The sequence below is a fragment of the Caenorhabditis remanei genome, chromosome I, assembly GCF_010183535.1.
Source record: "Caenorhabditis remanei strain PX506 chromosome I, whole genome shotgun sequence".
In the NCBI taxonomy this organism is placed as follows: Eukaryota; Metazoa; Nematoda; class Chromadorea; order Rhabditida; family Rhabditidae; genus Caenorhabditis; species Caenorhabditis remanei.
Window position 1 is genome coordinate 4,466,474 of NC_071328.1, and position 14,632 is coordinate 4,481,105.

The following is a 14,632-nucleotide window of genomic DNA, read 5'->3' on the forward strand; positions in this document are numbered from 1 at the left end:
CACCATCCGCCTATCAGCTCGGCACAGTTCTTACAACCGCGCTCCACCGAAATCCCCTTGAGAAATGTCTCTTTTTCTCTGAGTCTCTCAACTTCGTAAACAATTTTCTTCGGTTTCGGTGGAGCGCAGTTGTAAGACGCGTGCTGAACTAATATACCAAGTGGAATCGTTGGAGACGAAACGTCATGAAATATATCGGAAATAGAAAAAGAATATACAGTCAGACTCTCTCTCTCTCCGGTTATTCAATGAGTCAAAATTCAAATATGGAAGAATATCAAGAAAAGAGTTTATATTGGCATAGTTGGAATTGTTTTTTGTTTGTTTGATTGTCTAGGAATCACAAAGCACAGAAATGGTTTCGAGTGTTCAAGACGTATGTATTAGTGACGAGGAAGCGGAGAAAGTGCGCTCTAGCGAAACTGAAGAAACTACATGAGAGACGCAGAGTAAAAATGATTTCAGTGGAGCGTGGTAGTTTCAGAAATCGTGCTCCAATGAAAAATGCGGTTTTCACAGTTTTAACTGAGCGCGTTTGCTTCATCTGATTATTTCAGTAGAGCGCATTTACAAAGTTTATGAGAATTCCATTCTTTCTGAAACTTCGAATATCCGTTCATGTTTTCATAAAAATTGGAATTTCCGCCAAACCAGAAACGACCAATTAGCACAGAATGCTTTTTACACCCGCGCTCTACCGAAACCGAAGAAAATAGTGTGCGAAATTGAGAGACTCAGAGAAAAAGAGACATTTTTCAAGGGGATTTCGGTGGAGCGCAATTGTAAGAGCTGTGGCGAGCTAATAAAAACTTCAATCAAAATCTAGACCACGCAAATTTTTGAATTCCCGGCTAATCAACACGAGATGGCCTAGAAAAATCTCAGAAAAATCTAGGCCATAAACGCGTGTTCATGAGTTTCAGTGGAGCGCGTTTGCTAGAACTTCAGTTCCGGTTTTCCGGGCCGGAGTCGAAATTTTGAATTCCCGCCAAACCAAAGATCGAGGATTCCATTAGAGCGCATTCTCCACAGCTTGGAATAGGAAATAAGCATTCTAAACCAATACGAAATTACAGTTCTAACAACATTCAAATTCCCGCCAAACCAAATTCAGATGGCCTAGAAAACTCCAAGGCCATCGGTGCAGAAAATTTGAAAAAAAAATTATATTCGCATTATGAGAAAAAGTTCACGAAAAGCATGAAGACATTCCAAAACTGGCTCTCCAAGCCAAAATGGTGTGAAAATGAATCACCGAGAGAAATAGAAAGTACTTTTCTCCCCCTACTAATCCTCAATGTCCACATATAAACACCTCCCATCATTTTTCTCTTTTTCTCCTCTTTATACGAACTGTTGATTCGATGGGGGGCTCAAGTGTCTTGGGAATTGGTCATATCTCCATCAAAAGGATCATCATATCGTGTCAATTGAAATCAAAACAAAGAAGAAAAAGAGAAAAAAAAACTATAGGAAAAAAAGAGAAATTGTTATATTATAAGCGGGGGAAAATGCTCCAGGTGTGTCAACTTACGGTCTGCCTGGCGGTGGTGGTCGTCGTGGCATCGAATTCCGAAGAAGTTGGAGAATTCCATCATCGTCTGCTCAATGACTCAAACAGTTTTGTTTATTTGAGGTGAACCATTAAACTTAATAGTAGGATGAGTTTTGAAATATAAATAATATAAAAAAAACTTTAAACGTTTGGTGTCATAGCAAATTTTGAATTTTGGAAAAATAACAGAGAAGGATACAGAATATAAAATGCCGGGAGACTACAAGATTGAAAATTAGCAGAATATGGATCACAAAAGGAGACGAGAGCCAGCCCGGAAGTATGGGGGAAGAATAATAGAATGAGGAAACAACCTGATATGATATAAAGATGTCCTAGGCATGGTTTCAGTATTCGAAACAACTAATCGCAGGTTTGGTTATGTACATCTAGGGGAGGGGTTTGGGCTCTTTTTGACTAAAATATATGGAAAGAATAACTGGAGTAGATTACAGAATGAGAAGATCACAGATTTGGAATAGAACAGGAGATTGAGATGGGTGAGGGGAGGGAGGGATTGGAAAAATGGTTTATTCAATGAGTGTCTTCTGTTCTCCATTCAGAAGAAGATTCCCGTTGAGAAGCGAATCTTGTGATTGAAGAGGATGGATTGCCAATGGAGCCGCGAGGGTGGCAGAGAGCATTCCGGTGGGTGTGATTCCGGAGACGACGGATGAGACGCCACTGCTGCCGACGGAGCCAGCGGCGGTTAGTGGGGATACCTGGAAGAACTTGCGGATGTTTAGAATATGTCAGGTGGGGATTTTCTAAGAAACAGTTATTTTTTCCACACTTGTCATCCGGACCGGAGCGCAACTCGCGTCAAACTCAATATTATGAGGTGAAACATATACTAAAATGTAGATCTTGACGAGTTCTATGTCTCTGATATAATACGGGTCGGATAGCTATTCGCTAATATGCCGCGGGCCAGGAAAAAAGTGCCAAAAAGCCATTCTAGCCCGGCCCGCGGCACATTAACAAATTGTCATCCGGCCCGTAGTAGATCAGTGACATAGAACTCGCCGGGATCATCATTTTGGTATGTTTTTCAGCTCATAATATTGCATTTCAAGCTAGTTATGCGCCGACCCGGTTTGCAAGTATGGTTTCTTTCTAGAATTTTGTTAGCAAACTCTCATTTTTTCTGTTTACGAGTCTTGACTAAACACCGTGCCCAATGAGCTTTACAACTAACCCCATTAGCCGGTAACGTAGTCGGCGATGATAAATGCTGTTGCAGTGAGACTGGCGCTGTTGAATGATCATTGATGTCGTCGAGAATGAATTCGGAGAGAAGTGAATCAACCTGAACATTTTCCATTAATTTCATGAAAACTTTCATCAATTCCATACCTCAGCCAACCCGAAGAACTTTGTCAATGTCATATTCTCAATGAGTAACTGTGTGAGAGCCTTGAGCGCTGGCGCCAACAACAATATATTTCCATATCTCGTGGGGGCCTCATCAGGCATTTGATCAAGAATAAATGCATATAGAGCTTTCAGAACCCGATTTCTGGCATCTCGAATCATAATTTGTGATGTATTTGAGAGTCCTTTTGCTTCTGGATGCAAGAAAGCGAGAGCTTTCAGACACACAAATTCCTGTTCTCTCATTTGTAGTTGTCGCATTGGCCAAACGATTTCATCGAGTACTCTCGGCGTGATATTACTTGTTTTGAATGCAGCGAATCCATTGAGATCCGTGTTGTTGTCACGTGTCATGTATGTGTTGTTGAATAGACAAACACGTGTTGTGTCGGGACTTCGGAACGCTGGCATCAGAATCAGATGTTGTGGAGCGTAATTTTTCAGAAGGATAATCTTATCTTCCATCGATAAATCCATGAATGGTGTGATAGTTTTAGCCCATTCAACCATCAAAAGAAGAGTTGTCCTGGAGATTTCATTGAGATCCTGAAACAATAACCAATGTGAACTCTTAAATTCTGGCCGGCCTAACTCACTACCTCGGTTGTACATGCCCGGTTTGGTGGTGCAAAGGCACTTCCATCTGATCCACCGGCTCCAAGTGGATTATCACCACTTTCATTTCCTGAAGAACCATTTCCATTCACGAAGATCTGTGACCGTCTGTATCGATTACACATTTCTTGATTAACACGAGATTCCATATCCATAAGACCATCGATAACACTTGATTGCGTGGCACCTGCTCGCATATTTTCCTGTCCAACACCTCCGTTCGATCCGACACTATTCGCGTTTCCGTTCTCGTATCCGGGACTTCTATCCTTTTTGAATGGAGTTCCGTTGAGACTGTTGCCAGATGTTGGGGATCCGACGGGATCTCGCTCGAATTGGATGGCTAAAAATATCAAAGTAAAATATTTGAATTTCAAGAAAATGAAACGGAAAATGTGTGTATACGTTAGTCAAGCCACTCAGTCTCCGAATCATGCGTTTTTCATCAGAATCAATATCTCCAACTGAGATCTTGTTCACGGCGTAAAGAGGTCATTGTATTTAAATTTTTTGTGTGTTTGTGAACACAAAAACGTATTTTCCTTACCTTCTCGCTTCATTCCAACCTGCACACATTTCTGGAAACGACAATAACGGCACGCGCATCGGAAGTTTTTGTCGATCACACAACGCTTATTGAATCGACAAGTGAACTTTTGATCGCGTAGAACGGTTCGACGGAAGAAACCCTGGAAAAACGGAATGAGTTAAGTGAGGAGAAGAAGAGGGAACGATTTTATCTGAATGTTTGAGGGAAGTTGGAATTCGAAGCGAGGAATATAATGTGTTTTGCTTCGCGGAACAGCGGAAAATGAATGAATTCATTGTTTCTCGAGAATTTGGAACGGGGATTTTCTAATTTTCAGTGAATTTTTTTGTGGCGACAATTAAAAAACCTTGGAAAAAGGCTCAGCTTCAACTCAAAAATCCTGCGGGTCTCGCAACGATTTGACTTTAAAGGTGCACTGGTTACTGTATGGCGATGCACCTTTCAATCAAAACGTTGCAGATGCTCATTTTTTGTATAAGTTTTGTAATTTTTCCACACAATTTCTGCTAAAAAATGTTTTACGATAGTTTTTACAAAATTGAAAGATAAAATACCAAATTCTCACCTTACACCCATTACAGGAAATCACTCCATAATGTGTACCAGTTGATTTATCGCCACAAACGGCGCATGGCTCCGCAAGCGGGTCCACTAGGTCCATGACTGAAAATAACGAAAAATTGATCAGAAAAAATAAAAACGAAGCCATACAAAAACACACAGAGACACGGAATAGTTTGAAAGCGAATTGTGGGAGAAAATTGAGAGAGTATGTCGACCGAGGTGTGTCACTTGTTCATAGAAAATGAGATAGCTAACGGAATGAGGAGAGAGAGTGAGAAGACTGAACGAGAAATCAGTCAGTTAGGCGTATTTTTACACATACAAACACATGATGGACATAGACAGAAACATTTTGATATCATGATATTTCAATAGAGAACATCATAAATCGTTTGCAAGAAAATCGGCTAATAAATTGGCTAAAGGATATCAAATAATGAGATATCCAGCAGATAAAGCAAGTAGACTTTCAGATACTATAACTAGCATGACCAATGACGTCATTTTGTTTCGATGATCATTGAAGGTGAAAGGACATAAGAAAACATACATATAAGGAAGGACACCACTGCCTTGTCTAAATAATAAAGGACCGGCGAGGAGTGCACTCAATTGAAAAGAAGAAGAAGAATAGAACCGAAAGGCTTAGTTTTGAAACCAATACCGGGAGTATTCTGGTGTGTTTTGAAACCTATAATTATTTAGACATAATTAGATGCTATTCGTGAAAATAGAAAATTTATGAAATCATTCATAGAAAAACAAACTTTCAAAGCACAATATTCATAGCAGATGTATTTAAAAGGTGCTGAAATTTGAAACTTGTGAAAACTGATATCTCAAAGAACAAGCATTTTTTCTTTCCTCTACTAGAGATCTCTGAGCTCAACTCCAGAATATTTCGAGCAGGAACTATAATACATTACGAACAAAAGTGTTGCTAAAGATGGAAAAAGGGACTACAGAGCAAACAAAGGAACAATTTGAGGGGGCGCCCGCGAAGAAAACGAAAAGATCAGAAAAATATCTGTCGTCAGAATTGAGGTGGCGAGCACTCCATTCTTTATAGGGAAAATGAATAATCGAAATGCTCTTTTTTCAGTAGAAGCTTATAGAAAAGGCACCGCATTTTTTCGTGTTTTCGAAACAAAATGTATCGAAAACGAACCGAATCGTCACGGAACCTGGATTCATAAAATCTAAAGTCTTCTTGATCATTCGTGGATGGATCGTATAAGACAGTGCGTTGTCGTCGTCTGCGGCGATCTGTATCTCTCTTTCGATGGACAGAGGCAAGTAGTGACGAAGAAGAGGAAGAAGAATAAAACAAAGAGGAAAAGAGAGGTAGAATCTGAGGATTTGAGGTTGATTCGGATCGAAATTGAGGTAATTCGTTGAAGAAGAACGGAAAGGAACAATGGAAGAAAAGTGCAGCTGAACTAATCAGTTATGAGAAACTGGGAATGAACTAGGGAAGTCTGGCACAGATTCTGAACTTTAGATCAGCAGTTTTGGACTTGGAAATATTGGTTTGGTGGGAAAAAAACTGAGAAATCGGTGCCAGAAATTGATTGAAAGAAATTGAAATTGATTTCAGTTTTTCAACGAAACGGAAAATTGAGTTTTGTTCCCGATTGATAACGAAACTTTTACTTTTTTCCGGAAACTGATAAAAATGAAAGTTTTCGGAATTCTCGGCACTTACCTTTCTATTTTCTTACTTAAAACTAATATATTGAGCTAAAAATCTGGTAAGTTTTCAATTCAGGAAGAAAAAACTCTTGCATTTTTAATGTGCGAAATCCCTCAACAATCCGTAAATTTCGAATGAGCCACGTGTCCGTCTCGAGAACTACAAATTCGCGAAGAGCAAAATGTGCTTTTTGTGACTCACAATCATCAATTTCCGCCATTTCTTCATCAATCTCATCCGTCGGAATCAATCTCGGTGCATCGCGAAGCGCCGATTCGTAGTCCATTGCGAAACGAGAAGAAGTGGAATGAATAAGAAGTAAACTAACTAACTGATTATAGCGAAAGTCTCTCTTAAAGGAAAGGAATCACCCCATTCAAACCCCCTTAAGGCTACGCTGCGTAGTGATCATTCGACAAGAAGTTGTTCGTTGTCCACTCCATTTTTGTGTACTTTGTTCTTTTCGTTTTCAGCTAATTGGGACTTGTGTCATTAAAGTGAATCTATGAACTGCTTGATTGTAAAACAGAATGAAGTGACAAACAAGAAAAAGAAAGAAAAGTGGGAGTGAGAGAGAGAAAATGATGATGAAGAAGCTAAAGTTGGCACTCGGGCAGTCGGTTAGTAAGTACAAAAAAGAGAGGAAACGGGAAGAGAAACGAGACATTGGTTGGTCAAACATGACGAGAAGGGAAATATGGAAAAAGTAGAAAAAGAGAAGCGAGAAAAGTGGAAGGAAAGAGAGAGACGACACGACGACAGCCAGCCAGCACGTTGACAATCGATAACGGTAGAGGGCGCAGAGATGTGAAGAAGAATCTCTCTCGTACCTCTCTCGCTACGTTCTACTCCCGCGATGCGTCGTCAACGACGCCGCTACACGTAAATAAAACAGTGTGAATAGGCATTTAAGAGGTATGCCGGATCGGTCAGGTGACTGGAGCACACTTCCGGAAACATTGAATTTAAATTTTTTTAAATAATTGTTTTTTGAATTTTAATAAAATTAACAGGAACAACAGACAAAAATTAAAAAATAACAATGTTAAACAAAACAAGACTATCAATTTATTTATTCTTCTTCAAATTCCTCTGCTTCTCCGCCGACTCCACAATCAGATCCTCTGTTGGCAATCCCTTCCGCCGTCTCACCGCGTCCATATATCCTCTCGCATGATTCGGACTGTCACCCTTCAATCCGAACTCTTCCACCTCTTCAAGCGTCGTTGGTGTCCAGTAGGGATCCTCATCGATGACTTGCCAGTGTGAGAACTGAAGTTGAGCGGACGCCATTCCAGAAGTGAATTTTCGAAGTTGATCGCAGAATGAGAACGACTCGACGACAGGCATCAGAGAGACCACTTCAAAGAGATTCGTCGCCTCGTTGATGTCTTCGGAGAGCACCTGAAAACGGGAGAGATCTTTGATTCATATTTGAACAGGTGCTAAACCAGCGTACTCCCACCCACCTTTGATTTTCTCTGTGACAATACTGCATGAACTTTTCCCAATGCTTGACTAGCCGTGGTTACCGTACACTTATACATCGCAGCTACCAATCGAAGAGCACATTTCTTTGCGGCCGCTGAGCATGTCGCTTTCATCGCTGACATCATTTGTCCTCCAATCGCCCCGTCCTCCTCATCTACCATCCATTCCTCAACGATCACAGCGATTCCATGCATAATTTCATTGCACAGTGGGCCGGAATTACAGAATATTTCGAATCCACCGACAAGTGTCTGATCGTAACGTCTCGTTCCGAATTCTGTCTTCTTCCACACCAAATCTCTATCATAACTTTGAACATTATTGAATAGAATATTGGCTCTCGCTCTTTCCGGTCCAAATGCCCAAATCCTTTCGATCATCGTCTCAATCAACTCTTTCGGCTTTCGGTACCACCAAGTTCCCTTCAGAGTTGGAAGAGATTCAGTGCAAATTGATGTCAACTTTTTATGGAATTCATCAATTTCCGCTTGCTCTGCTTCTCCACGTCGGATTGCAGATAGTAGAATTGCGTTTTTGTCAAGGAACTGTAACAGAAAACAAAGGATTACATAGATTAATTATTAATTAGATTTCAGGTTTTCAAAACTCACCTCTATTACAGCATCTCCTAATGGCGCTACACGTAACTTGATATGCAAAGCTTCTCGAATCCGACACTCTGTCTCTTGCTCCGTAATCTGTGGACCCGAAAGAGTTGAATCTTCAATAACCGTCTCCATAAATGGCACAATTGGTTCAGAAACGTCTAGATCCACTAATCCCAAATCATTCAAATCCTTGATACATTTCTGTAAATGGACTTCTCCAGCCGTCACCATCGCCAACTCTCCATTTTCCAACTCCATAACTTTCAGACTTGTATCCAAAAGAGCGAGCAATTTGAGCTTTTCTCGGAGGTCATCCATATCATCTAATTGTTGAGTACTAACAGAAACCCTCACGAGAGCTTCTCCAGTTTGAGATCCGATTTTCAGACTAGGATAGTCTGGTTTACTGCAGAGAGTAGTGTTTTGCAGAAGAATTTCGGCATCGATTGCACAAACCATTCCAGATGTCACTTTATCGGTTGGAATCGAGTCACGACCACGGAGAATTGAGATTCGGTTGATAGTAGTTGAAGTGACTTCACCGCTTCCATATTGCTGAAGAACATGCAACGTGTCTCCTTTCTGAAGAGTTCCACTCAGAATCCGACAAATGGCTCTTCTCGAAGTCAGACTTTTATCTTCAGTTTGCAATAATTTCACTATAAAAACCACCGTCATCGCTTCCGGATTACATTCCACAACGAATGGTCTCAATGGATGGTCTAGACGGTGTCCTGTCAAATGGTCCAGCCGATGTTGTGCTGCGAAAGTCGATCGAACATTTGGTGCTCTGGCGACTGCTCGGAAAGCTGCATTTGGTAGTGGCAACCAACTCCTCATTAGTTCATCGAACGCTTCATTAGCTCTTCTGGACTTCAGTGTGAATCCGAGTTTCTTGGCTGCCTCGGAGAGTTTCGTGAGATCATTCTCCACTAATCCAAGATCATGAACTTTCCAAAGTGGCTCCAAAACAATTCTCTCAAACATCGTCGCCTTATTTTTCGCTGCCGCTGAATCCCGAATACTTCCAGTGGAATCAATCCAGAAATCACCGAACATCGCCGGCAGAATCGTCGCCTTTTCCACTTTCATTTTATCCGCTGCCAACGTCGCGAAGTCTTCACATCCGAAAGCATACGAATGGAGTGCAGATGAGAAAATAACATTTCCTTTTGCCGGATTGAAATGAAGTTTCGCCTCAACTTCCTCAATATTTCCCCATGTATCATCTTCTACTACGATTCCACCGAGCACTTGACTAATACAACTATTGACTCCTTCGATGAGGCGAGCCATATGTTGATATGCTTCACTTGATGACATTTTCAGCTCAACTCTCAATCGATCAATCTTATTGATAACTAGTATCATTACTTGTCCATTTCGAATGACTTGTCGGATAAGTGCCTCCGTTTGTGAGCAGATTCCTTCGATTACATCAACAAGAAGCAGTGCAATATCAGAAAGAATCAATGCAGACGTCACTTCTCCCGAGAAATCCACATGGCCGGGACTGTCGATTAGATTGATTAGAAGTGGTTCACACAACAAACTGATTCCACTCGACTTCATCGTGATTCCACGTGTCTGCTCGTCTTCTCTACTATCCATATAACGCAATTTTCCAGCCATTCGACTAGAAATGACAGCGTTGGCTGAAACTAACGAGTCAGCGAAACTCGTCTTTCCGTGATCCACATGTGCGACTAGACACACATTTCGAATATGTTCCGCTGGTTTCTGGAAAGGAAATTGCGGTTTTCAGGCAATTTCAGAATAAATCTTACCGTTGCCGCCGCCTGTTTTAACCGCACTTCAAGACTTTCCATTATTATTTAGGTTTCTGAAAATTCTTTTTTTACTAGAGAAAAAAATCTGAAAAGAGAAAGCAAATAGATGAGAAGACAAGTTACTCCAGAATTCCAGAGCTACAAGTGAAATCGAGTAAGAATTATTAATTTTTATTTGATTTTTAGTCTATTTTTGATCTTTTCTTTCAAAATGCGCTGATTTTTTTCAATCAAATCCACACTTTTTTCGTGCCGAATTCAAAATAGAAAAATGAAATACAATTTTGAGAGAGAACAAATTGGAAGGTTGGGTGGGGGCAAAATGTACATAAGTTTCGATAAAATAAGACAAATAGTACCCGATGCGTGAAAAGCCGTTTGTTACCGTACCAGCATTGCCGGCACCGTAAATCGGGACGGGGTACAAGAGATAAATGGATATTTTACAGAAAAAAAAGAACGGGGAGACAGGGAGAGAGGGTGTGTGAGAGAACCTGAAGTGTGTGAGAATTTGGAGGAGACGGAGAAAGCGAGGGGAAAAAGTTTCGAAACTCGAAATCTTTCCCGGTGCCTTCCATGCTCCAGTCATTCAAAACCAGTGAGATCGAAAAGCTGGAACATGGAAAACCGTCCAATATGCTTATAGGAGGTAAACAGTTGAGAACAATGGGTAAAATAAGTGAAAACATCAGAAAAGATTAGATGTGTGTCTTCGCGTATAATACTACAAGAAATCAGAGCCCGTGTTTCTAGCGTTTTGTATACAGTTAAATGAGTGAAATAAAGTTTGATCGATGGTTGGGTGGAAGAGGTAGTTGGCGTAAGCATAGAACGGGGAGAGATCGAGAGAAACAGACAAAAAACAGCGAGAAATTGTGAAATTTTTCGCAGTATTTCGTATGTTTTCTTGCTCTCATCGCTACACAAATTATGAGAAAGGAGAGCTGGGATGAGAGGTGAGTGAGGTATTTGGTTCTGAAAACATGTGTACTCGATTAGGTATAGGATATAGGGAAGAGAGTGATCAAATTAACAGTTTGCCCGCGATTCGGTTTAAAACGAGAGGTCCTGGTGCGTAAACGAAGAAGAAGAAGAAATAACAATTTGAAAGTAACGGAGGGGAATTAAAGACAAATAACACACACAACAGAGAAAACGAGAAACGATGATGGGAAATTCTGAATCAAAACGGGGGAAAAAGAAGAAAAAGGAAGAATATATACATAAAAATTGGCACATTTTTTGCCTATATCATCGACACATACAGAAACTGAGAGAGACATAATGGGTGCTGTGAGTTTTTTTCCCGGAAGAAATATCACAGCTCTTGGCGTCATGCTTTTGGGTCGATATGATGATGGGCAGAGGTGGAGGACGACGCTGAAGACGTCGATGAGGAAGAGCACGATGTTGAGGTGCTGAAAATTCATTAGAATGAGTCACAAGTTGGCTACGGTAACGGCTCAAAAGAGCTCTTCTAATATTAATAATCCACGCGAAATCACATAAGTCAAAGCTCTTTAGGGAGAGAGGATAATCATTGCTGTTTACTATTTTTAGTTATCTGAACTCACCCTTCACCGTGATGATCATCCTCATTGATCTCTTCAACGGTATTCAGTGACCCATTGGTCATGTGATGCGGATGGTGATGATGATGATGTAGATGATGAATTGGAGTATGTTTGTGATTCCCATCGACCGACACTCCGTTGCTTTTCAACAAATGTTCTTGCTCCATCATTGGCACTAAAATGTTGAGATTTTTAGAGTGAAAAATCTGAAACAGAAATCACACACCTCTGCTCAACTCGATCATATCAATGGTCGCCTCAGACTCGACAAGCGGCATCTTCTCGTGATCGTTCAGGTTGACAACCATGTTTTTCACAACGAGTCCGTCTGGATCGTGACGGTCGTCGTGCACTCCGTTATCGTCATCACTACGGAAAACGTTGCCGAGTACTTGATCGTCTTCCAGCAACATGTCTCCTCGAATTTGTCGTCTCATTCGCAACAGATGATCTTTCAAGTCGACGATGTCGAGTTTCTAAAAAATTGAGTGATTATAACATCGCTTCACAAAAAATCTTTACATCTTCAGCTCCCTTATCAGCCATGGCAATCAGATGCGCAGCTGTTCGAATTGTGACTAAATGAAGGTTCATCTCGTTCAACGGCTTCTGAATCAACTCCTTGTGCTCCTCATCGAGAAGTGTGTACGGAAGATACAGAGACCACGAAACGGTTCCCAACGAGAGAGATCTTGCTTCGAGGAGACGCATATCGATTGGGTGAGCAGCGATACTCTCAACAAGATCGTCGAATCTCGGGTAGATATTACGCATCGCCATGTTGATTGCATCAAGGAATGGAGATGGTGCTGTTGGGAGTTCCACGTCGGAGAGTCTGCTGGTGATCAATTTCGTGAGCTTCAGAATCGCGACGACGTGCTGCATGATTCCACGCGCCTCGAACAACCACGGATTCTTTTGGAGAAGCTCATTCAAAAGATCATCGAGATCTTCCATAGTTTCGATCTCATCGACACCATCGACACCGTTGGCATTTCTCGTGAATCGATTCGGTGGTTTTTCGAATGGTACCAGCACCTGGAAGATGAATGTATAAGGAAAAGGAATTAGAAAAAAAAACAATGGAATTTACCTTCGATTTGGCACGAGAGTGTCTTCTGCGTTGACATGTGACTACGAGGACGAGAAGCGATAGAATGAAGACGAAGGCTAGCACAACTAGTGCTAGGACAACTACTATGTCCATCTGAAACTGAAACGAGATTTAGTAAACGGATAAGAGAGAAATAAAGGATTTAAAAGTGCACAATTTCTTGTTTTTCAACTTCTCCGTAAACCCAACTATTAGAATCACGCGCACAAGAGCCTAACGAGAGGAGAGCAATCAGCAGAGAGTGAGCTCTGACTAAATGAGATGTTGTTATGTGGCTCCAGGTACCGACGTGCATACGCTTCCATGTACACCTTACTCTCCATCTCATGTGATTGATGGCGGTGAGTGTGAGAAAATAAGAGTCCCATGGGAGGAAAAGGTGATTGAAAAACTAGAAAGCTCTAAAAAGGAAATGATCTATGCGGAAGTTGGAGGTTCTTCAAATCGAAATCTCAACATCGTCAGCTTCTCAATGATATAGATATAGGTTCTATCTCAGAGCTACAACTAGACCGTGAAGAGAAGAAGAGAACCGATTCGAATGAATCAAAAGAAATGAAAATGATGAGATGTGAATGAGAAGAGTGAAATGAAATGAACCCAAAAAAGGGCAAAACGACGGGTGGTTAACACCTGCCATCCACCAGAAAAGGGCGGAGTTGTAAAGTGCAAAACGATTCGAAATGCTCTTTTCTCTTCTCCTCTTCTTTTTAAAAACTAACTGTCTTGTAGTTTAAACAAGTAATTAGTCACGTTCTCTCTCACCGTCGCGCACCGTTCGCTTCGATTATTGTAATAATTACATTAATGTTGAGCAATGAAGGAGACGAGAAGAAGGGGGGGGGAGGGTGCAGTATATCAAGGCTAATGGAAAAGTGTCTAGACAATCGGTTGTCTAGCAATGATACAAAGTGAAAGTGTCCAGCGGGAGACAGATCGAGAAGACTTTAAGATAGATTTTGTCGCGCTACAAGGACGAGCTGCGAGGAAAAGACGATTTTCGATGGAAAAAGAAGATTTCTGAAGAGGAAATAGGGATATGTTTGACGTAGTTCATCTTTATGGATAGGGGAAAAAGCTGGATTATTTTGAAACTGATTTTGCCTTATGAATCCGATGAAGGTGAAGATTTTCGGAAAGACGGATCTATTCATAATTTCGAACAAAAATTGCTCATAGGTTCAAAAATAGGTCTGAAACTAGTCAGTGTTTGAGATCTCATAACTGGTTTCAGACTGAAATTCTGATCTGATTTATTAAAATCTGAATCTTATGGAACAGTATAGATGAAAAACGTGAAGTTTGTATTGTGATCTAGATTCTAGAAATCTCTGGTGACAATTTCTTCTCTGGTTTATGATTCACAGTTTACAAGACCCTCAACTCTCGAATTCCGAGATGTTCAATGCCCTTTCGCGAGTGACATAAACTCGTTTTTTCTCCTATTTGACCATCACCGTCGAAACATTTTCATTTCATGGGGATCAATCTCTGTACATTTTCTTGAAATGGAGGTGGGGGAGATGTGGAAAAGAAACTTACCTCAATATAAGTTCAACCAATTTCGCCGAGTTTTGGACAGTAATGGCGCATAGGCGAAGAGGTGTTTGTTATTTGAATCTGAATAAAAAGATTGAAAAATAAAACGTGGTTGATTTATGGGTTCGGAGAGAAGAGAAGAAAATACGGCGATAATGAGAAAAC

General features: G+C 40.9%; 3 protein-coding genes across 3 annotated transcripts; 1 reads left to right on the forward strand and 2 right to left on the reverse strand.

Moving 5' to 3' along the window:
* Positions 1-2,085: 2,085 nt before the first annotated feature.
* Positions 2,086-6,637, reverse strand: GCK72_000715 (uncharacterized protein; the record flags this gene model as incomplete). The annotated part of the gene is made up of 7 exons (XM_003109383.2): positions 2,086-2,277; positions 2,754-2,864; positions 2,912-3,475; positions 3,526-3,887; positions 4,092-4,233; positions 4,660-4,757; positions 6,553-6,637. 7 exons carry the CDS (start codon positions 6,635-6,637, stop codon positions 2,086-2,088), a joined length of 1,554 nt encoding a protein of 517 aa, XP_003109431.2.
* A 782-nt stretch (positions 6,638-7,419) lies between these two features.
* GCK72_000716 (uncharacterized protein) lies at positions 7,420-10,279 on the reverse strand (the record flags this gene model as incomplete). Its single annotated transcript, XM_003109337.2, has 4 exons — positions 7,420-7,755; positions 7,821-8,387; positions 8,454-10,190; positions 10,238-10,279. The coding sequence occupies 4 exons, from the start codon at positions 10,277-10,279 to the stop codon at positions 7,420-7,422; spliced, it is 2,682 nt and encodes an 893-aa protein (XP_003109385.2).
* A 537-nt stretch (positions 10,280-10,816) lies between these two features.
* Positions 10,817-12,302, forward strand: GCK72_000717 (uncharacterized protein; the record flags this gene model as incomplete). The annotated part of the gene is made up of 3 exons (XM_053722632.1): positions 10,817-10,889; positions 11,862-11,919; positions 12,011-12,302. The coding sequence occupies 3 exons, from the start codon at positions 10,817-10,819 to the stop codon at positions 12,300-12,302; spliced, it is 423 nt and encodes a 140-aa protein (XP_053591277.1).
* Positions 12,303-14,632: the final 2,330 nt, after the last annotated feature.